At 41.1% G+C, this 23,693-nt stretch overlaps 1 protein-coding gene across 15 annotated transcripts in view; it reads right to left on the bottom strand.

Annotated features, from left to right (window-relative positions):
* KALRN (kalirin RhoGEF kinase) overlaps positions 1 to 23,693 on the bottom strand; it is a 655,214-nt gene that overhangs the window by 374,852 nt on the left and 256,669 nt on the right. For 14 of the 15 annotated variants that reach the window (XM_064572015.1, XM_064572061.1, XM_064572104.1 and 11 more), the window contains one exon: positions 2,691 to 2,882. In XM_064572015.1, coding sequence (XP_064428085.1) covers positions 2,691 to 2,882 — 192 coding nt within the window. Of the gene's footprint in view, positions 1 to 2,690; positions 2,883 to 21,056; positions 21,186 to 23,693 lie in introns of those variants that run through there. The other variant, XM_064571819.1, reaches the window with a different exon arrangement.

The raw sequence follows: 23,693 nt of genomic DNA, 5'->3' as shown, positions 1-23,693 counted from the left end.
ATAGCCCTGAAAAAATAGCCTTGAATCTGTTGTTTGGCGTGTGTTTGTTTTTTTCTCCCCCAGCTAAAAAGAAGCATGGTTTATGAGTTTCCCTGAAGGACTGGTAATACCTGAGGAAATTGCCTTAAAAATAGATACAAATAAAATTACTTCTGATCCAAAGCAGTCCAAGTCAGGAAACATCAGCTAGAAGCTGACTCTACCAGTTACTCTTGGTTCTGGCATTGCACTTTCTGTAACCGCTGGAGTTCCAGTCCCAGTGTCCGTCAGCTCATAGTCCCTGGTCTGGTGGCTGTCATGCTTGGTTTTTCATTCTATATGTTTTTATCCCATTAGGCCATCCCTTAACAATTCTGGAAGCATGCTGGGTGCCATCCAGCATCAGATTGCATACACTTGCTAACATCTCGGAAGTTTCTTCACTCTCCCAATAACCATTTTACAGAGGAACCTGAAAGCAACTTGATATTCATCTGTCAACCATGGGGGAAGCACCTCTCCAAGGCCCTTGGGATTTCTCTGTAATACTCTAACAAGAGTCCTACAGCAGACCCCACAAAATGGTCAGCTCAAGGAGAGAAAGGCAGAGATACAGAAAGGGAAGTCCTGAGCCTCTCTTGCCAATCTGGATAAACTTTGAACAAAATGTGCAAGTGGTAGGGTTGAAGAGAGAATGGGAGATTCAACATGAGTATTCTCCTGGGCCTAGACATGAGTTCATTAGTCATTATCACCATGATCCCTAAAAAAAAAAAAAAAAAGAGTCTAGATTTTTTTCAATATGTGGAGCTGCCCCTGACTTATGACACAAGTATTTCAGTCTTTGGGAAGGTCTCAGGTGGAAACAGACACAGGTGAGGGGAATATAAACATACCAGGATAATATGTTGCACAAACCAGTAGTAATGTCTAGCATTTAAAAAGCACAAAAGGCATCTTATATGTTCCATCTCTAATTCTTATAATAGTGCTGTGAGGTTTATGATTATCTTGTATTAGAGATGAGGAAACAAGCAAAAAATGGTGAGGTGACTTGCCTAAGAGTTAATGATTAGAACCTACATGTGCCTGGCTGCAAAGCCTAGACTCTTCCAATTATACCATGCTGCCTTCTGTGTTAGGTGGGTCAAACGGGGGGAGAGATTTAAGGTATGACCTCATCTAGGACTCTCCACCATCTGTAAGCTACCCAAATGTCATACAAAGAAAGGAATTTGGAGGTTAAAACCACAAGCTTTAATGTTAGACACATCTCAGTTGAAATCCCAGCTGTTCATAGATTGTGTGATTTTTGCAGTGGTGTGTTAGTAAATGTTTAAGCACCAGCATGTGTGTGTGTGTGTGTGTGTGTATACTGTATATATACACAAGTGTATTGTAAACTTCACTGATATAAAGGATGTATAGCACATAATTTACAAAGAATAATAACATATACAGTGCTCCTTATTGTAAATTCTATATAGCCAACTGATTCTCACAGGATGCTTTTGTTTGCAAACAAACTTACATGAAAGCTAGCTGATATTTTCACTTATGTTAAGGTGTAATACAAAAGTGGAAAATACCTCCAGACTTATGTCAGAGCATTACTCATTCATCATCGATGTGAGTGACTTCTGTGCTAAATGGAATAATAGAATATTTAGAAGAACATTTTGAATATCAGAAGAATATTTCCTCAATTTGGTGTGCTATTATTCACAATGTAACAGCTACAGACAGGCTACATTTTTAAAGTTAATCTGCATTTCAAAATATGTTTTTCCTTGTTTTCTTAAGACTCCAATTGATAAAAAAATAAATCAAGCCCTAGTTTGTAGCATCTGATGACTCCCATGGTATAAAACTTCTACCTTGGTCTAAGTGCCATTACAGAATGTGAAGTTGGGAAGAGTTAATCAGGAGCTATCCACACAACTATATAGTGTTTTCACAGAGACAAATACACATAATTTCAGGAACATAAGTAATAATAAATTGTAGTAAAATATGAGTGATGAGTTTTGAGTCTATTACCTTTGTTTTTAATATATTTACCGTAAATCTATATAATTTAGTTTTAAGTAATGGCTATATTTAATAACCAGCTCACAAATTTCCCGAACATTTGACATTTGGCTCCCCATAGGCTGCTTAGAACCAGCTCCAACACACCACTGGTTCCTAAGTAGGTCACATAATGTCTCTGAGCTTTAGTGCTCCTCCTTGCAATGGGTGAGTAATGTCACTGACCAATGCCAATAAGTAAATAGCAACAAATAATTATTATTTCTATCCATTGTGTAATTATTACTTTATTACTATCCATAGCAAATGCTTATGTAAGATTAATTTCCCCCTGCTCTCAGCACTCAATGATCAGTATTTCGTTTCACCCCTTCTATCTACGCTCTGGGAATGCGGTCAACACACATGCACACACACACACACAAAACCATAAACTACCAAACAGAATGTAAACCGCTCTAGGTTCCTTCTTGTTTGGATGTTAAGCAAAGCTACCCAGAGTGACCAATGTGTCCTTGCATACACAGGTGCCAGGAAAGCCATAGAATACGGGTTACCACTGCAATGACTCAGCGGGGTCTTGTGTGTTTCCGGAAGAGAGGAGAGGCTCTCTACACAGACAGCGTATGTACTCCCACCCTTCTGACCAACAGCCACCACAGCAGCTCCCTTGGCTTCACCTGCTCAGCCTTCTGGTGGAACACCGCAGACATGGCCAGGATGGTGCTGCGTTCATCCAGGGCAGCCGCGAAGCTCTTCCACTCCTGGTCCAGCTGTGTGGAAATCTGCTTGATTTGCTGCGAGGCATAATGACCGGCCTCGGAGAGGCGGGAAGCCACGGACATGATGCGGTTGATGTTGACATAGGCATTCTGGGAAGCAGAGGAGAGGGAGCGCTTAGTGGGGCAAGCTAGAACAACACCCACTGAGCACTTTTGGGAGTGGGTATTTGGGGAAGGAGCCTACTCAAAACAAAATGTCTGAGAGAGGCTAGTGTAGGCCACATTAGTGTACCCATTTTTGGATACACTAGGGAAGGAGAAAGACTTCCTGCAACATAAAATTTCAACTGATAGGAGGTACAGTAACTGAGATCTTTCCTTCTGGGGACCAACATAATTTTTATGTCAACTATGTGGTTGCTTTACTTGGACGGCCTTAGTAACCCCCACACTCAACGAGGTCATGTCACAGGAGCATGGTGCTTCTGTGGAGCATCTTGGAAGCATGGCGCTTTTAAGAAGCACTCTCTGGAAGTAGAGGCTCGAACTAGGGCGAAGGCACCTCTCTTGCTCAGGAGAGAGTTAGACTCAGGGCATTACGGCTACCTACAACAGGCAGTGGTGTTCATCAAAAAGAGCAAAGAACACATGTCCCATGACGTCTACACATCTTCCTATTGCCAAGAGAAGAATTTGCTGAAGCCCTGCTCCTCTCCCTACCAAAAAAGCTGGGACGCTAGCCATCAGTCAAGATTTAAATAAAGAGAGCATTGGAAGCAACAATATTCTTCCATGCTAAAAATCTACATCTGAAACCAATGATGTACTATATGTTGGCTAATTGAATTTAAATTAAAAAAACAAACGAACAAACAGTGGAATTCTTTCTTATCCTTACTAGACTTAGGGATATTTCCCTACCTAACCCCAAAAAGGCATCTGTGGGTTATCCCAAAAAAGCATCTGTAGGGCTCTCCTGGCCCTGCTGACTTCGCTCATCATGTGCTTTGTTTACAATCATTCCCATCTTTGATTGCCAATTAAAAATTCATGACCAAGTGTGTTGTTTCCTACCAGGCCAACAGAAAACCCTCCAAGAAGGAACAAGACAAAAGAAAAACCCCACAAACCTAAGACAGTAGCGAGCATGATTATTTTTAACTGCTACCTCTTATTGATTGTCTGAGGTGTCAAAACAATCAAGTAATATTGTGGCATCCACAGGGAGCTTTTCTGAATCACACAATGTCTGCCTGAAAAAGGACTAGGGCAGCAAGTTGCTTGTGCACCTTTGTTCTTTGTTACAAATCTTCTTGAATGACAAGAAATATTCTTCAGCAATGGCATTTTCTCCTGGCTCTATTATGAGCTCAGGAATAGTTTATTAATACTGGGTAAATGAAGGTTCTTTATTTTCCTTCCCCTCCTCCTTCATGGTCCCTATTCATCTTAACTGTCCCTGACCTCAAGTCCTCCATCCCAAACCTGAGCCAGGTTGATAAGGCCTCTCTTCTTTAAAAGGCCTCTGTAGAAGTTTAAATGGTTAAATGTGGTGCTCAAACACAAATCCATCCTGATGTCTAATGACCTCTATGTGTAAGCTCTTTCTTTAGTCTGGCCTAAGACCTTTCTGACGCAGTACATTTCCTTAATAGAGCTAGAATATTACTGACTTGTTATTTGAAATAACTATCCTTCAAAGATTTAGGAATCATTACCAGCCTTGTTTTCTGAGTTAGGACACAGATTCTCCTTAAAATTAAGTTCTATTTATAGAACTGATAGAAAAACCAACTCTGTACTTGGAAAGAAAAGAGAGAGAGAGAAAAAGGCATGTACTGATTTTAACAGTTCTGTCTTCTAAAGGAATGACATTTGGATTCCCCCAAATTTCCTGCTTGTGTCATTGCCTTAGTTTGGGTTGCCTCCAAAGCAGACCTTGAGACAAGGATTTGGGTTGGATGACTTATTTGGAAGTGACTGCAGAAAGCAAGGTGAGGGAGTGAGCAAGTCAAAGAAAAAAGGAAAGAAAATGAATAAAGGATGTGTTTATTAATGGGCTAGTGCTACAAGCTCATCCCTCCTGAAGCCTTTTAAGCAACTGTGTAGAACAACTCCTGGGCTGTCTCACTGGGAGGTGAGGTATCTGGGGCATTTATGCACCAAGTCCGATTGCTCATGGTTGAGGGTTCCTTTGGAGTAATTCCATTTCCAGCCTGACCTACACAGAGGCCAAGCACACCTCCCAGGTCAGAGAGTGACCATGGCCAGAGAAATGCAGGAAGCGATCAGTTTATATGGGAGCCATCTGCATTTGACCTTTAGGGCCGGCTGAGGGGATGCAGGTGTGACACTGACAGTGTGTGATAGAGCTGTCCTTCCAAACTGGATTCAAATCCGGAAAACCTTCTTCCCCATCCCACATTTATCCAGATTTATCTAGTGTTATTGGGTTTTCCTGCCCTGGGAAAGTCTTTGTGTGCTTTGGCCAGATGGGAAGCAAGAAAAGCAGTAAGAGCTGGGCACCAGCCTCTCCCCAGCATCCCTCATGGTCATCTTATGGATACCTGGCCCTTTGTCATCACTGCCTGTTTACATTCGCTCCCCACAGAGAACACAGGGAGGCACACTTGTGCTCACTTTAGGAAGAACTTTCTAACTATTAGAGATGTCTAACTGTGGCTGCCTCTGGAGGGTGTTAACACTTTGTCACTCATTCAAATATTTATGGAGAGTTGGCCAGGCTCTGTGTTGGGGGCTCTGGGAGATCAAAGAGGAATGAGACAGGATTCCTGCCCTCAGGGGCTCACAGCTGAGACAAGAAAAGTCCTCATATAACTGCAATTTAGAGCAAAATGAAGTAAGTGTTTCTGCAGAGGCGGAGGCAACTCGCTGTGGGGATGCAGAGGAAAGGGATCAGAACCACTGGCGTCGATGTTGGGAAGGGGCTTCCTGCACAGAAGGGGGTGGTGAGGTTGGTGGTCCTCCAAGGTCCCCTTCAACCCTGAAGCCTGTTATCACAAATGAAAGCTAAAAACAAACAAACAAAAGACCACAGCTTACATTTCACATTCTGGAGACCAGCACAGTAAATGCCTTTTTGTTTCCTTATCAGTGGGCAGAGAAATGTCTTACTAAAACTAACAGATGATTATGCTTCACAAAAGAAGTAGAGGGAGTATTCCTCACAAGAGAGGGATAAATATAATGTTGACTCATGAATTTGCTCATTATTCTTCTCTACAGCCCCCTTTCAAAATAGCTAAACGCTGCAGGCAAGTCACGTGGCCCCGGTTCATCATCATCACCTTCTTCATCTTCCTTCAGCCTAGAACCTGAGACAAATGCGCAGCTAGATTCTAAACAGTAGCCAAAAACCAAATGAAAAGAGAGGAATGGTAGAGAAGGTCTCCAATGACTTGAAAAGAAAGAGCCAGGTTAGAGAGCTGGGTTAAGAGTGAATAAATAGGGGTGCTTAGTCATTATGCATAAATGACATGTCATGGTCTTTGGTCAATCCATCCCTGTGGTTCTTCTGTGTCACTGTTTATGCCTCCATTAAGGAGCATTTGGGAGTCAGGTTTGTCTTGGGGACGTGGCCAATAGGAATAGATATTTTCATTCTTTACGGCCTTTCCATTCCCTACCGGGGGTGTCCTCCACTCCCTCCAATCTGGCCCTGCTATTCTTCCTTGCCAGCCTAAAATGCCCTTTCATCTGCAGAGCTAGAGCTGTCCATCAGTCAAGGGCATCAAATTCACTTGGCCAGGAGTCAGGAGACAAGAGTTCTGGTCCAGCTCTAACACTCCCCTGAGATGTCACTTGCCTCCCCTGTGCCGCAGGTTCTTTATCCTTAAAAGGAGGGTGTTGAACTAAATAATCTCAGACATTCTATTTGAGTAAGCAGGGTCAGCTCCAGATTGAATGTAGAAAGAACACAGGAGGCCACAGTGTTCTTCTGTCCTATCTATCTATCTATCTATCTATTTATTTATTTATTTATTTATTTATTTATTTATTTTAGAGAAAGAAAGAGAGCAAGCAGGGGAGGGGAAGAGGGAGGGAGAGAGAATCCCAACCAGGCTCCATGTCTATCCGACATGGAGCTCGATCATGTCGACATGGAACCCGACATGGGGTTCGATCCCACAACCCTGAGATCACAACCTGAACCGAAATGAAGAGTTGGAGGCCCAACCGGCTGAGCCACCCAGGCACCCCTCTTCTGTCTTATCTTCAGCGCTGACTAGGGGAATACTGACTAAATCTATTCCCCTCCCCAAACCCTCTTCTATGAGGAAAGGCATAAACTGAAGAAACAAGGGTAACTCAAAGATTTCAAGTGTCCATGTGCAACAGGAATGTTTTCAACAAAAATCCAACATGATCTGATTTATGCATTTAAAAGACTATTCTGCGCTCAAGGGTCAGCAAGGAGAATTCTGCATGGGGTGAGACAGGGAGAATAGTGCTGCCTACCCTGGAGTGGACATAGCCCAGCCTCGGCTGTCCACATGTCTCTGCCCTTCATCATGGTTCTGCTCTCTAGTCTGTCATGTGTGGGCCATGGCTGCAGCTGGGTCCCCTGAGTTCTTCAGCCTCCAAGTGACCAAGGACCAGATGCTTCCCTCCCCCTCCCCTCATCGGACCCTTCCCTTGAGCTGAGCTGTCTAGACTAACCAGTTTCCCTGGCCAGAAGTTAGTAATGTGACTAGTAATTCCAGTTTCATGAGTATTTTCTTAAGTCCTTACCTCAAAACTGCTTTATTAATTTAAATCCCCCATATATATGCAGTGCAATTTACATTATCATTATTCACAGTATCGCATAGTCAAAGATGTAAACAGGATCTACTCTTCAAAATGCAATGCACCTGCAGCACAGAGTGAGGCATGACCCACCTCGTCCAATCTGCCACCCTGCCAGGGCCTCTCCCTCCACCATCACTTTGGTCACAAATAGAAAATACAATTAAATCGCAGCAAAAATCTCGCTAACTCAAAAAGCCCTCTATACTTAACACCCTCCCTCTGCTTTTGTTGCCTAAATTTTGTTTTCCTGTTTCATTCCTGCAGTCATTAATTGGACATCACAGGATGGATGGTCCTTCTCCCAAGACCTTGCCCCCTGCTGTGAATAACTGAAATTAGTGAAGCAAGCGGTCACCCTCCTGGAAGAACTAGTTGGCAGAACCCTGATAAAAGTTTTCAGTCCTACTCAAACGTCTCACTTTGAACCTGGTTCCTGGCTGCCCTCACTGGCTATAAAACCAGGCAAAGTTGCTTGCAAGATAATCATAACTTTCCATTTAAAAACCTAGATAAATTTTCTCCCTAAACCAAGTTTCTTACGCAGTACACTCTGAAAGAGATACTGGTTCTTCTAGAAATAATATTTGATAGAAGCTATCATTTTGGTAACCTTAAGCTCTGGGCCAGGGGTTGATGGCAAGAGCAGATCATTGTTGACTATATTATTTGAATCCCATTCACTTCACTCCTAAAAGCAAGGGTGAATTTTACATCTTGGCCATATGTCCCCATGCTGAATCAGAAACTCTCTCCTGTGGGTTACGTGAGATAACATAAAGCATCTAGTCTGTTGTCTGACATATAACTGATAACTCGATGAATGACATTTCCCTCATCCAGTTTCCGGAGACTGGTATTAACTCACCAAATTAAGTGCAAACCAAATCAAAGTATTAGTAAAAAGCATAACAAACAGAAAAATCTATCAACTATTCCAACAAGAGGCAGATATTTCAACAACCCAAAGTCCCATTGTATTTCACAGAGAACATGCCACAGTGTCCCCTCCTGTCCCTGAGGAGGAGTCCCTTTCCACAGAAGCCTGCCATGGATGCCCAACCCTACAGCAGGCAAAGCTGCTCTCATCACTTGCCAGGACACTGCCCTGCATGCCACACCTCCTCTGTGGCAGAGACCCTTTTCCTAGGATTCAAGGGTCCGGGGCCCTGAATTGCCCACAGGTCTTTCCCTGACCCAAAGAGATCAGAGATTCAGAATCAGCAAGTGACTCACTCTGTGAGCCATGCCCTTGCAACACACACAGTGTCCTTTCATACCTTAAGCTGGAAAAGCAGAGGTCTTCGTCTCTTGGGATAGCCTTCTTAGGGCATTTCCACAACTCTGGCATACCCAGAGTGCCCAGAAGTGGGCAAGTCTTGTCCTCACACAAGGGGACAGATCCTTTGCCTCATCACTGACCCTACTGCCAAAGGTGGCAGAAGCCTCCTCCCCAGGCCAGGCCTGCGGTCCTTCACTTAGTCATCCAGGGGCAACGTTTCTCGTGTTCAGAGGCAGAGGGGAACCACGGAAGAGCTGTCTCATCTCTGGGAAGAGTGAGTTCTGCACATAGGGTTCTCAATTCCATTTCAGTTAATGGACTGCAGCTCTTAAGTTATTATTATGAAAATGGAAGTTGTGATCCCATAAGATCACCACAGGGGGTGAGGTATAACGGGCACATAGGGGCCACATTCCTGAAAGGGGCTCAGTCCAGACAAGCCCCGGAGAACTTGACTCTCCAAATCTAAAATTCAAGGGAGGGAAGCCAGGCAAACACCCGGCCAAGGGCCAAGGTACTCAGCAAAATCACTTGGGTCAAATGCACATCGGATCTTAAACCAAAATGCTAAGTACAAAATATATAAACAGTAGGACCTCAGCTGAGAATGTACATATTACTAACATTATGTATACCGGGGATGCGCACCCGAATGTTATTAGTTATTGAATGCTTACTTTGCACAGATTTGCATGGTGGTAGGAACTTTCTCTAGTCTCTTTTTGTCATCTCAGTCCTTTTATGTATGGAGAAGCATTTAAAAAAATAATTTTGGGATATACATATTTTTAGTAATTGGGGGAAAATGTTCTAAAACTATACAGAGGAAATATATAGTGTCTTATCCCCCAGCTCTTGCTCACAGCACTGATGTTAATACATCAAAGCCTCAGCTATCTATGGGTGTTAGAACGAAGGGGAATTTATTTTTATTGAACTCATTCTTTCTATTGAGACACAAAGGTTGTTTCTAGTTTGGGGCTTCTTTCCTCTACAAATAATGCTAGGGGTTGTGAAGTATTTTTAGTTTTAATAGATTTGGTATTTTAAATATTTTTTAGTTTCACAAATTATTTTAACGTATCTTTAAAGAATCTGGTCAGGTTGTATTCCATGAAAGCTGTAATTACTAAAACTCCTCCATCTCTTTTTACTTTAATAAAGCTTTCTTTTAAAAAGTAAGGCACAACTTACTACCAATGAAATAGGTAAGTTTTAATGAGCAAATACTGCTTTAATAAGGAAAAGAATATAAACATACTTCATTTAAAGTTTTTTAGAAGCCAAATTCATATAACAGTCTCATTTTACAGTTAGGATAAAAAACAATAAAACCCAGATGTTTCTTGAATCCACCCAGGAGGTGTTTAAAACTTTGTTAGTCGATTAGGTGGTATGTTCCAAGTCACCGAAAGAGAGGCTGACTGGGAGTAGACCCCGGCCTCCTGATTCCTAGTCTGTATGACCCCTCTGTTTATAGCTATCTTTTTCTCATGCCCTGCAGCTTATATTAATTTAAGTTTTTGTTTTGTCACAGTCAGAGAGAGCCATAAGGAAAAATACTTGGAGATTTTCCCACACAGCTTTCAGAGGCTTCAGGAGTAGCGTTCAGTATCAGTAAGAAGACAGATCGTGCCAGAGCAATGGAAAAAGCTGAGCCTCACCTCCTCTTTCCAGCTTAATGATACCATATGTATTGCTTCCATCTTTGCTAGTATCAAACCCACTTTGGGTCCTGATGATGTTAAAGCATCAGTTTATGATTAATTAGTTTAACACTACCATGTAAACCTGCTGATCCCACCTCGAAACATATGGCCACTGGGATAGTAACATCTGGAATGAGAACTGTCCATGCTTGAAACTCTGCAATGGCTATGAGATGTGATGAGCTCTAAATGAAACCTCCAACTTCTGCCTCCCACAAACCACAGGGTGCCCTCGAGGGGGCCAAAGAGGGCAGTTGATGGATGACTATCTCCTCAGGTCTGGCCAGACTGTAGGTCAAACCATGTGGAAGCCATCTGTCACTGTGGGGTGGAGAGAGGAAAGAAGTTGGAGCAGCCCCGGTACTTAGCAAAGATAACATTGGTCCATGAATCCCTCTGTCCCCCTCGCCTGCCTTGCTGTAGCAACGTTTCCTCCAGCACTTGCTTCACAAGCCATTAAGCAGCCATGAAAACAGGTGCCTGGCCATATGTCCGAGGGCCAAGGAAACCCAGGAGCAGATTTCAGTCAAAGGGAAACTGGTCTCTCTCTCCTTTCTCAGCCCAGAGTGAAACTTCCTTGGAGGGGTGAGTGTCTTTGTAGGAGGCAGCGTTACAGGATTCACATGTTAGGGAAGAATGGGTATAGCTGGAATCAGATCTGGAACACCAGTGGGGAAAGTGGTTGGGATCAATGTGGCTCTTCTGGGTTAGAATATAGTAATTTCAGGCAGAGGCTATAACACTTCATGGAAATATACTCACCAGTATTTTCTACCCCAGCCCTTTCTTGTGTAGGCCTAGATATTCAGAGCTCGATCTGTGCATTGGCACAGCCTGGGAGCTGGTTAGAAATGCAGAATCTCAAGCTCCTTCCCAACTTTCTGATTAGAATCTGCATTTTAACAAGACTGTCCCCAGTGATATGCATGCACATTAAAGTTTGAGAAGCTCTGTAGATGGGAACTCTGAGAACAAGGAGAACTGTTTCTTCTAGCACTCCTGACCCTGACAATAGTACCTGAACATTTGCCAAGCACTACACTGTGCCAAATGTTGTGCTTAAAATGGGATGATCACATCTCATCCTTACAACATCCCTGGCGAAGGTACTATCATTATCCCCCCACCCCGCCCTGCCATTTACAGACACAGTGGTAAGGCTCTAAGAAACTGAAACAACTTGCCTATGATCATACAACCAGGCAGGAAACACAAAGCAACAGGTAGCACCTAGTGCCCAAGCTCTTTCCATCATGCTGTTTTACTTTGCCATAGATGTGAAAGCAGTTGGGCTGGCCAAGGATGTCCCTAAAGGGAGAGGGGAGATGATGAAGAGAAGTTTCTCCCAAAGATTCAAAGACTCCCATCTCAGAGAAGTAGGCCTCCTGGAGAGAGAATTCAATAAAAATTTCTACATCTCTGAAGTCTCCCCTTTGGGGCCCTTGACTTGTCCTTGAACGTCCCAGAATAGCCCAACTCTAGAATGGGCAGGAGTCTCTTGTCCTCTCCCTCCTTGGAGCAATAATCTTCACTTGAAAACCCAAGGCCAGTCACCCTGAGGAACAGGTCCCTGTCTCAGCAGAACCTCTGGAAAGCTCAAGATTAAGGCAACTCTTTGCTCCTTTTATCGATGTCTTGCCTTATTGCTGGAGTTTACATCTGCTGTCTTATTCAACTATTCATTCAACAATGCAAGACACTGTGCAAACAGGGAATAAGACAGACAAAATTCCTATGCACATGGAGCTTACATTTTAGTAGAAGAGTCAGACAATAAATTAATAACTATTTATTATATCTTTCTTATTTCAGTTCTGTATAAAATATAGCTGAGAAAAGCGTAGTATGTGATGGGCCTGGGAAACACTACTTATAAAAGAGAAGTCATGGCAGGCTGACCCCTGAAGTCAGGAATGAGACCTGAGCTTATCCCTGAATGAGTGAGAGAGTAAACATGTGGCTGCAGGCAGGAAGAAGCTCCAAGGTAGAGGGGATAGCAGGGGCAAAGACCACAAGGCAAAAGTGCCCTTGGCGGGTTCAAGAAACAGCAAGAAGCCCAGGGTGACTGGAGCAGATGAGTAGGTGGTAGAGGCTGAGATCTGAGAGGTAACTGGGGTCCAGACCATGCAGAGCCTTGTAAGCCATGGTAGGGGACGTCAGCTTGTATCCTGAGAAGGATAGGAAGACATTAAAGCATTTTTGAGTAAAGGAGTGACACAATATGATATGTCCTACTCTTGGCAAGAACATTCAGGGGCATTGTGTTGAGAATGGACCATAAGGGAACAAGGGTAGGAGCAGGGAGACCAGGTAGGAGCTACAAGAATAGTCCAGGCAGGACTGATGGCAGCATGGACCAGGGTGGTGGCCGTGGAGGTGGTAACAAGTGGCCAGATTCTGGATATATGTTGAGGGTAGAGCCAAAAGGACTTACTGATGGAAATCTTTTAGCTCTTGCTCATTTGTGGGCCTCTGGCTGTGTCAGGCACTCCGACCTCTGCTTTTTGTAATGTTCCCTTCCCATATGCCTACCTGGTCCTGACCTCTCAGTTCTCAAACTCGTCTGTATGTCCTTGATCAGTCTCTGTCCCTTATCTGGTACTCCTGGCTGGCTACCACTCATGCCCCAGAATGGCATATGCAACGTTACTGCTGCATATTATTATCAATATTTTATATTTGTGTCATGCTTTACAGTTTAAGCCCTTCTGTGTATATTATCTCATCTGACATGCTAGGTTTCATAGACCATTTCATGCTTTTCATTTGGCCCCGGGAGACCTCAAAGAAGAGGCATGAGTCAGCTTTGGCTGAATTTCAGACAAATTAACTCTTTGGCAGCTGCAGACCTGTCAGAGAGCAGGCAGTGGCTGCATGTGAATATGTAAGAGTGTGTGGGTAAACTGAGCCACAAGGCTCAAGGGGTATACACCAAGAGGGCCCAGCAAATAACCTGAGGGCAAGGAACATGATGACAGAAGGCCTTAGAGAGCAGTGGATTGAAGCCAGAAAAGAGGTACCAGGGCTGTGGGCAGAGAATCAGGAGTGAGGAGGAAGAGGGAAGTCTGGGGCCCAGGGGGTTTATGGTTAAGAGAGAAGGTTGAACCAGGCCAGTGCCAGCCACAGGTCAGAAATCTGAGGGGTCAGCCAGGCCCTGTGGATCAGCTCAGAGCAGGTTTTTAGAAGGGGCCCAGTTGATGGGCTACTGGTGAGAAGAGCCAGCATTGTGCATCAGGACAAGGCCGAGAAAGCCTCAGTTGCAGGCAGCCAAGGAGCTTCCCTAGGTTTTTCTGTTGAATTGAAGCCAATCCCCCAAACCTAGCTGATTCGAGACCAGTGGGCAAAGGCAAATAGGGCACCTAGAAAGGTTGGGGTGGGGAGCTAGGAGCAGGGAGTAAAGACAGATACTCCTCTCTGGATCCTTCTGACATTGAAGAGAAGTCTTCACCTCCAGTTCCACAGGCTCATTATCCAGTAGTTTTTGAGTTTGACCCCTGGCCATTGTCAGTTGCTTTATCTCTTCACCTAGAGCCAGTGATTCTCAATCTGGTTCTCAACCTTGTACCTATTTCCTGGGCTCTACTCCAGCACAGTTAAATCAGAGTCTAGGACAGTGGGGTCCAGATGGGGTTTTTTCCAAACTTCCCCAGGGGACTACAGCGGGCAGCCAGGGTGAGGACTGCTGCTTAGCCACGTGCACCAGTTGCCCTGCCGCCCCCTTCCAAAGTATCTTCCTCTTTCCTTAGGACAAGTTTAATGCTGCAGTGGTGCCAAGAGCAAGGATTCATAAATGGATGCGGAGCAGATCAGAAAATAAAATCTAATCCTCCTACTGAGTTGGAAGAGAAGCAAAATTCCACCCACATGGATGTTTGTGGAGATACAAACACTGCATCCTGCTCAACTTGATTTGTAAGAATAGGTCTGGCTGGTGATATATGCAATATTTTACAAGTATAGGTTTCCTCAGAAGCCCTGCCTTAGGAATCCCAGTGTTGACAGCAAACATAGGATCACATTCATTCTCGTCAGGGAGGAACACATTTTAGTTGCTTTACGTCCACCTTTAGGGTTAGAACCTCAGCAAAAAAGATGCTCAAGGTCAGGTGGAATGTGAAAGATCATCCAGTCCACTCGTTTCTGGAATTTAGTATGCATCACCTGAGAACCTTGTAAGCAGCCTGGCTCCCAGGCCCACTCGTAATGGAACCCATTGCTTTCACCCCCTCCCTTCCAAGGGTTGTTCAGCTTCTGCTAGAGCCATGTCCTATAGGGCTCCTGCAGAGAGCCTTACCAGTTCTGCATCTTTGCTACCCAAACTGTTCCAGGTTGGCAACAGATGCTGTGGCATGCTTAATATCCTTATTTATCCAACAAGTATGTGTCAGCACTTCATTCCTTTTTATGGGCAAATAACATTCCGTTATATGCATATACCATATTTTGCTTATCCATTCATCAGTTGATGGACAATTTGGGTTATTTCCACCTTTTGGTTATTATGAATAATGTTTCTATAAACACTTGTGTACAATGTATGGACATTCTGTGTGAACATATGTTTTCATTTCTCTTGGGTATATACATAGGAATTGAATCACTGGAACATATGGTGACTCTATGTTTAACTGTTTGAGGAACTGCCAAACTATATTCCAAAGTGGTCACACCATGTTACACTCCTTCAGTGTATGAAGGAGTGGAAGAGGGTTTGGATTTCTCAATGTCCTTGCCAACATTTGTTATTATCTGACTTTTTGATTATAATCATTCTAATGGGTGTAAAATGATATCTCACTGTGGTTTTGATTTGCATTTCCCAGATGACTATCAATGTCAAGCATCTTTTCATGTACTTATTGACCATCTGTATATCTTCTTTGAAGACATGTCTAAACTGATCCTTTGTCCATTTTTTTTTTTTTTTAAGGAAGCTCTATGCCCAGCATGAGGCTTGAACTCATGACTCCAAGATCAAGAGTTGTATGCTCTACTGACTGAGCCAGCCAGGTGCCACTCCTTTGTTCATTTTTTAATTAGGTTGTCTTTTCTTATTGAGTTGTAAGAATTCCTTATATATTCTATATACAAGTCCCTTATCAGATAAATGGTTTGCAAACACTTTCTCCATTCTGTGGGTTATCTTTTCACTTTCTGGATTATATCTTTTGAAGCACAAATTTTTTTAATTTTGATGAAGTCCAATTTATTTGTTTTTAATTTAATGTGAGGAAAGGGTCCAACTTCATTCTTTTGCATGGGGCTATCCAGTTGTCCCAGCACCATTTGTTGAAAAAACTATTCTTTCCAAATTGAATGGTCTTGGTACCTTTGTCAAAACTCAGCTGACTACAGACATACGGGTTTATTTATAGACTCCCAATTCTGTTCCATTGATCTATATGTCTATCCCATGCTGGTACCATACTGTCTTGATTACCATTGCTTTGTGGAAAGTTCTGAAGTCAGGAAATAGGAGTCCTCCCACTTTTTCAAGACTGTTTTGGCTATTCTCGGTCCCTTGTAATTCCATGTGAATTTGAGAATCAGCTTCTACAGGCCAGCTGGGATTCTGATAGAAATGTGCTGAATCCGTAGACTGATTGCCATTTTAACAATAAAGTCTTTCAATCCATGAATATGAGATGTTTTATTTAGCTCTTTAATTTCTTTCAACAATGTTTTTGTGGTTTTCAGAGTACAAGTAGTACACCTCTTTTTTTTTTTTTTTTTTAAGATTTTATTTATTTGCGAGACAGAGAATGAGAGACAGAGAGCCTGAGAGGGAGGAGGGTCAGAGGGAGAAGCAGACTCCCTGCTGAGCAGGGAGCCCGATGTGGGACTCGATCCCAGAACTCCAGGATCATGACCTGAGCCGAAGGCAGTCGCTTAACCAATTGAGCCACCCAGGCGCCCAGTAGTACACCTCTTTTGTTAAAAGTTTCCCAAGTATTTTATTCTTCTTGAAGCTATTGTAAATGGAATGTTTTTCTTAATTTCATTTTCAGATTGTTCATTTTAAGTATGTAGGAATACAATTGATTTTTGTATATTGATTCTGTATCCTGCAACCTTACTGAACTCATTTACTACTTCTAATAGTTTTTTAGTGGATGGCTTAGGATTTTCCTTATGCAAGGTCACATTATCTAAGAATAGAGATAGTTTTACTTCTTCCTTTCTAGTTTGGATGCTTTTCTTTTTCCTGAATAATTGCCCTGGCTAGAACCTCCAATATTGAATAGAAAGTGACAAGAGCAAACATCTTCGCCTTGTTCCCAATCTTAGGTGGAATGTATCCAGTCTTTAATCATTAAGTATGATATTAGCTGTTGGTTTTTCACAGATAGCAGTCCTTTAACAGGTTGAGAAAGTTCTCTTCTATTCCAATTTAGTTGCTTTTATTATGAAAAGGTGTTGGATTTTGTTAAATCCTTTTTCTAAGTCTACTGAGATTATCATGTGGTTTTTGTTTTTTACTCTACTGATGTTAAACCAACCTCACATTATTCCTCCTGGAATAATTCCCATTGGTCATGGTATACAATTCTTTCTATATGTTGCTGTATTTAGTTTGCTGGTATTTCATTGGAAATTTTTGCATCCATACTCATAAGCAATATGGGTCTGTACCTTTCTTTTCTTGAGTGATGTTTTTGTCTGGTTTTGGTTTCATGGTATTTCTTTTTTTAGAGGGACAAAGAGAGTGTGTGAGAGGCAGAGGGAGAGAGAGAATCCCAAGCAGGGCCCACACCCAGTGTGGAGCCCAACATGGGGCTCGATCTCATAAACCCGAGTTCATGACCTAAGCTGAAATCGAGAGTTGGACACTTAACTGACTGAGCCACCCAATAGTGACTCCCATTTCTTTTTTATTTCTTCTTTGACTCATTGTGTACTTAGGAGTGTGTTATTTAATTTCCACATTATTTGCAAATTTCCCAAATTTCTTTCTGTTGTTGATTTCTAATTTTATTCCATTGTGGTCTGAATTATATTATTTTTATCCTTTCTATTTATTGAGGTTTGTTTTATGACCTAGCACATGATCTATCCCGGACAATTTTCATATACCCTTGGGAAACATGTATGGTCTGCTGTTGTTGGATGGAGTATTCCATGATGTCTGTTAGGTTAATTTGGTTTATAGTCTCTATTTCCTTGCTTCAAGTTTTCTATTTTCTTGCTGATCTTCTGCTTAGTTGTTCTGTCCATTATTAAAAGTGAGAGTGTCAAAGTCTCTATTATTGTAGGGTTGTATTCTCCCTTCATTTCTGTCAGTTTCATTTCTAGTATTTTGGTGCTCTGTTGTTAGGTAAATATATGTTTAGATAATTGTTATACCTTCCTAAAGGAATGACCCATAATTTTATCATTACAAAATGTCCCTCTGTATCTCTAGTAACATTTTTTGTTCTAAAGTCTACTTAAAAGTCTGTTATTAATGCAGCCACTCTGGCTTTCTTGTGGTTGCTGTTTGCATAATACATCTTTTTCCAACCTTTTACTTCCAATGTATTATAATCTTTGAATCTGAAGTATGTCTCCTATAGACAATCTACAGTTGGATCTTGTTGTTGTTTCTTTTTCTTAAATTCAGGCTGACAATCTCTACCTTTGATTAAAGTGTTTAACCCTTTCACATTTAATGTCATTATTGATATAGTTGGATTTATGTCTGCCATTTTACTATTAATGTACATCACATTTTTTATACCTTTATTCTTCCTCTACTGCTTTCTTTTGCATTAGGTGAATATTTTATAATGTAGCATTTTAACATCTTTACTGGTTTTTTTCACTATATTTTCTGAGCTATTTTCTTAACCACTGCTCTAGAGCTTACCATACACATCTTCCCTTATCAGAATCAGCTTCAGATGTAATTAATTCCAGTGAGTAAAAATATTACTCCTATACTGCTTTATTCCCTTCCTTCCTTTCTGTGATATTATTATTATATACATTACACCTATAAATGCTACAAACTTAAAGTTAGATTGTTATATTATCTATTTTATACATGTCTTTTAAAGAAGCAGGAACAAGAAGAAAGTATAAGTATATATTTATAGCTTTTGTTATATTAACGTCCTTATTTATCATTTTTGGATCTTTTCATTTGCTCTTGTGGATTCAAGTTACCATATGAAGTAATTTCCTTATTCCAATACAGCTTTGTTTCCACTCACCGCTTGTGCTTTACTGGCACATATATTTCTGTATGTTACAGGCCCAATAGCACATTATACACATTTTATACAATTAATTTTTAAATCAACTAAGAAAAAAAGAAATATGCATTATATTGTCTTTTATAGTTACATAATTACCTTTACTGATACTGTCTTTTTGTGTGGATTCAAATTACTGTTTAGGGTCTTCTTTTATAATTTCTCATAAAGTGTCTGCTGGCAACAACTTTTCTCAGTACTTGTTTAGCTGAGGATATCTTTATTTCACCTTCATTATGAAGGCTAGCTTTGCTGGATATAGGATTCTTGGTTGACAGTGTTTTCCTTTGAGCACTTTGAATATATTATCTCACTTCTTCTGGCCTCCATTGTTTCTGATAAGAAATCAGCTATTAAACTTATTGGAATTCCCTTGTGACAAGTCAGTTTTCTTATGCTGCTTTCAAGATTTTCTCTTTGTCTTTGCTTTCAGTATTTTTTAGAGGGGGGAGGAGCAGAAGGAGAGGGAGGAGAGAGAGGGAAAGAGAGAGAATCTTAAGCTCCACGCCCAGTGTGGAGACCCACATGGGGCTTGATCTCAGGACACTGAGACCATGACCTGAGCTGAAATCAAGAGTTGGATGCTTAACCAACTGAGCCATCCAGGTGCTCCTGCTTTCAGTATTTTTACTATGATGTGTCTGTTTGTAGGTCTCTTTGCAGTTATCTGACTTAGAGCTTCCTAAGCTTCCTGGCTGTGTAATGTTTGTTAATGAATTTGGGAAGATTTCAGCCATTATTTCTTTAATATTTTTTATTCTATTCTCTCTCTCCTCTCCTTCTAGTACTCCCATTATGCATATGTTGGCATACTTACTGTTATACCATATTTTTCTGAGGTCCTGTTTTTTTTCATTCCTTTTCTCTCTATTCTTCAGATTATATAATTTATATTGATCTATTTTCAAGGTTGCTAATTCTTTCTTCTGACAGTTCAAATCTACTGGTGAGCTTTTCTAGTGAATTTTTCATTTCAGTAATTGTATTTTTCAACTCCAGAATTTCCTTTTGGTTCACTTTTATAATTTCCAACTCTTCACTGTTTAAGGAGACATTATCATCAAATCTTCCTTTACTTCTTCAATCATTGTTTCCTTTAGCTTCATTTTTTTATGTAAGATCAATTAGCCAACTTATAATACATCATTAGTTTCAGATGTAGTGTTCAATAATTTATCAGTTTCATTAAAAAAACATTTATAATGGATACTTTGAAATTTTTATTAAATCTGATATCTGGTCACTCTCACCAGCAATTTCTGTTGCTTGCTCTTTCCAGTGTATGCTTTTTATCTGTTTTTTTTTTTTTCTTTTTTTCCTGGTTATATTTTTTTGTTCCTTTGCATGTCTTATAATTTTGGGGGGAAAACTGGACATTTTGGATAATACATTATAGCACTCTGGGTCCTAATCTCCTACTTCTGGGGCTTGTTATTTTTATTTGTTTATTTGTTTTGTGACTGGCTGGACTATTTTAGTGAAGACTATTTCCACTTCAGCTCCCACAGTGGGTGACCTCAGATGTTGTTCCCCAGGTGGTACTGCCTTGGGTATTCCCATGGTCACCCTGGGATGACAGTGGTCTTGGTAGTGCTCTCTTTAATTTTCTCTGACCACTTGTAGCTATTAAATTCCACTAATTGCCAGGTGATTATTCTATTATTTTTGACAATGTCCTGGGGCATAAAACTGCTCCACAGACCTATCCAACCAAATTTAGTCTCCTTTGAAGGGAGAGTCTGTGAGGTCTGTGTTTGAGATTTGTTCTGTACCCAAAAAGTCTCTTTCCCCAGTTCTCTCTAGCACACTAGCCTGCCTACTATTTATCCTGTATCTCCAATGACTCTACCTTTCTTCTCCCAATTGCTTTTCACCAGAATCTCCTTAAGGGTATGTTTGAGACTGCTGTTGGCTTAAACTTCTCCACTCTCTGTTGCAAATGAGGTCAGTTCCCTTGGGAAAAGATTTGGACCTCTCTGTTTTAGTTCTAATGCTTCCACCCACAGGGAAAATCTCTGAGCCATGGCTCTGGGGCTGGAGTTAGGGACAATGGTGTACTTCCTGAGTGACACCCCACCCCCCAACTTTAGCAGCTGAGAATTCAGTGAATAGGATGAGTAGCCTCAGGCTTCAGTTTGCCTCTCCCAGCATGGAACCTCTGCCTTACAAGCTGCGGAAAGGGAGACTGGGGCCCTAGGACTCTCAGCAGTGTTGCACCTATGGTAGAGCCTCTATTCCATGAGTAGGAGCTAGGCAGAAGAAGGCATTCCCCCTGCTTGGCCACACTCACCCAGAGCTTAGCTTCAGCAACAGGTAGCCTGGGACAGGATAAGAAATGTCCAGTGATGACAGTCCTTCAACTGGGAGTTGGGGGCCCTGTGTTCTTGGTTGCACCAGTTTGGAAGGCAATTTCATCTTACTGAACTGGGAAGGGAAAGGGAGAGAGTGGGTCTTGGTTCAAATACCACAGACTCAATGTTCTTATTGAGTTTTAGTAGATTTTCTTGAATAAACATTTCTTCATTTGCTGAATGCACTTAGGACCATTTCCAGAGACTTTAAATAGTGTTGTAAAATAATTTTCCCCAAAAAATAATTAAATTAAATTAAATTAAATAATTTTTACCAGTTTCACGGGAGAGTGGGTCTGTGGAGCTTCTCATGTTATCATGCTGTAAGTGGACTGTCTTTCAGACCTTTGATGTTTTATTTTAGGAAGTGACTGTTTCATACTTATAGATTCCACAGAACAACAGTCCTCTAACTTCAATGTGCATATAAATCACCTGGGGGAACTTGTTAAAAATGCAAGTTCCTAGGGCCCCATCCTCCAGAGATTATGATTATCTATGACTAGGGTGGGGGCCAAAAGAAATATGCATTTTTAGCAAGCTCACTACATGATTCTTTTTTAATATTAATTTATTTGAGAGAGAGAGAGAGCTTATGCGAGTTGTGGGAGGGGCAGAGGGAGAGAGAATATCCTCAAGCAAACTCCCCACTGAGCACAAAGCCCCATGTGGGGCTCAATCCCAGGACCCTGAGATCATGACCTGAGCCAAAATTAAGAGTTGGATGCCTAGCCAACTGAGCCACCTAGGCACCCCTCACTATGTGATTCTTTGAAAAAAATTGTGCTATAAAGATAAATGAACACCAGATAAGATAGATTTCTTTTTCTTCCTTCTCCTTCTCCTCCTCCTCCTCCTCTTCTTCTTCTTCTTCATCTTTTTCTTCTTTAAACAGGTTCTATGTTTACTAAGGTGCTTTGCAGCTATGGCAGGATCAAATACTGGCTATTTAAACACCACAATAGTGTGTGTGTATGTGTGTTTACACTGAAATCTAGAAACATTGTTATTAAAAAAATTGCTCTGTGTTTGGGGTTGGGAAAGTGCTACAGAATCATGGTTTGGGAATGCCAAGCATCAAAGATGACAGATGACCCCAGAGCAAGGCTTCTCAAATTGGGGTCAGGAGACCTGCCTCAGGATCTTTATTTCTCTTGTACCAGATTTGACTTTTCCTTGGCGCTACCATTTGTAATTTTCCCTCAAAACAAAGAGAAAGGACACCATAGTCTTTGCTGCAATTGATCTGATTTACACACAAATGGCAATATGTGCCTCTGGTGAACAAATTAATAGGATTAAAGCAGCTATCAAACATGCTATAGCAGAAAGGATTCCTACCACCCAGCTGCACATGGTTATCACTAATGTGAATCCTCACAGTCATAATAATAGAAAATGAACACCATTTCATATTTTAGAACTCTAGAAAGAAGCCATTAGCAATTAATTTTTTTCCCAAAGAACCAGCTAATTAGAATTGTAAATAAGACTGCATTACGTTTGGATTTACTCCTGTGTCTTTTTCATGAAGAAATAGAACATGGATGGCTACATGATTGTTACATTGCATATTACAGCTCAACCCTACTTCCATCTGTCCACACTCCCATCAGAGAAGAGCATACTCAGAGGAAAGAGAATTTGTGAGAACAGATTCCACAACAACAGGCACAATTAAGCAAGAGAAGGGCCTCCAAGAGCTCAAGAAACCTGGCTTTCTGCGGCACTGTAAGAAGCCTAAGAATATTTTCCTACTAGGTTTAGTAGGAAGGATGATATTATTATTAGTATTAGTATTACCATTATCATTGCTGTTGTTATTTTGAAGATCAAAAAACTGGAATTTCCCAGTGGGAATTGTAAAAAAAAAAATGTTATGGCAAAAATCCAAAGATCAACCAATTTCAACCTTTTTCTTTCAGAGTTGCTCATGTACTTTTACTCTGTAGGGTATCACTCCCACACTCTTGGTGTGCTAATAATTGATGGCCTTTATTGGTACCAATTCATTGATAGAACTTAGGAAATTTCTGGCTTTTCTTCCATGATTTAATGATATGCAATTATTTCTCAGTAGTGGTCACCTCAGCTGGAGTTGGGTCTTTAACCAGCATATAAAATTAGACACATGAAAACAAAACTTAAAAACCAGATAAATTACAAGTTGATTAATTTTATTTATAAAACAATATACCTAGGAATTCTTTAATTATAAGTTCTTTGATCCATCATAGAGTTAATTCACAGACCGTTAATTACTATCAATAAAAGAACAATGAGCTTTAAGTCAGGGTTGACTGTCAATTAAAAATGTAGCTGACTCCCCATTTAAATTGAGTTCCTTTTATTATACTCTATCATAGCATACCTTACTCTTCCAACATAACACTTATTGGTTTATAATTATATATTTATTTGTGAGATTATTTATTAAACATCTGTCTCTCCACTGGACCCCCCATGGAGCAGACCATCTCTCTTTTATTCACCACCATATGCCCAACATCCAGCACAATATCTGATCCTTAATTATTTGTGGAATGAATACATGAAGAAATCATGAAGTTCTTTTT

Source organism: Mirounga angustirostris, unplaced genomic scaffold (genome assembly GCF_029215605.1).
Source record: "Mirounga angustirostris isolate CCGP_5_RB_7025 unplaced genomic scaffold, mMirAng1.0.hap1 SCAF_1, whole genome shotgun sequence".
In the NCBI taxonomy this organism is placed as follows: Eukaryota; Metazoa; Chordata; class Mammalia; order Carnivora; family Phocidae; genus Mirounga; species Mirounga angustirostris.
Note: the sequence above shows the minus strand (reverse complement) of the source record. Positions and strands in the feature narration are given on the sequence as shown.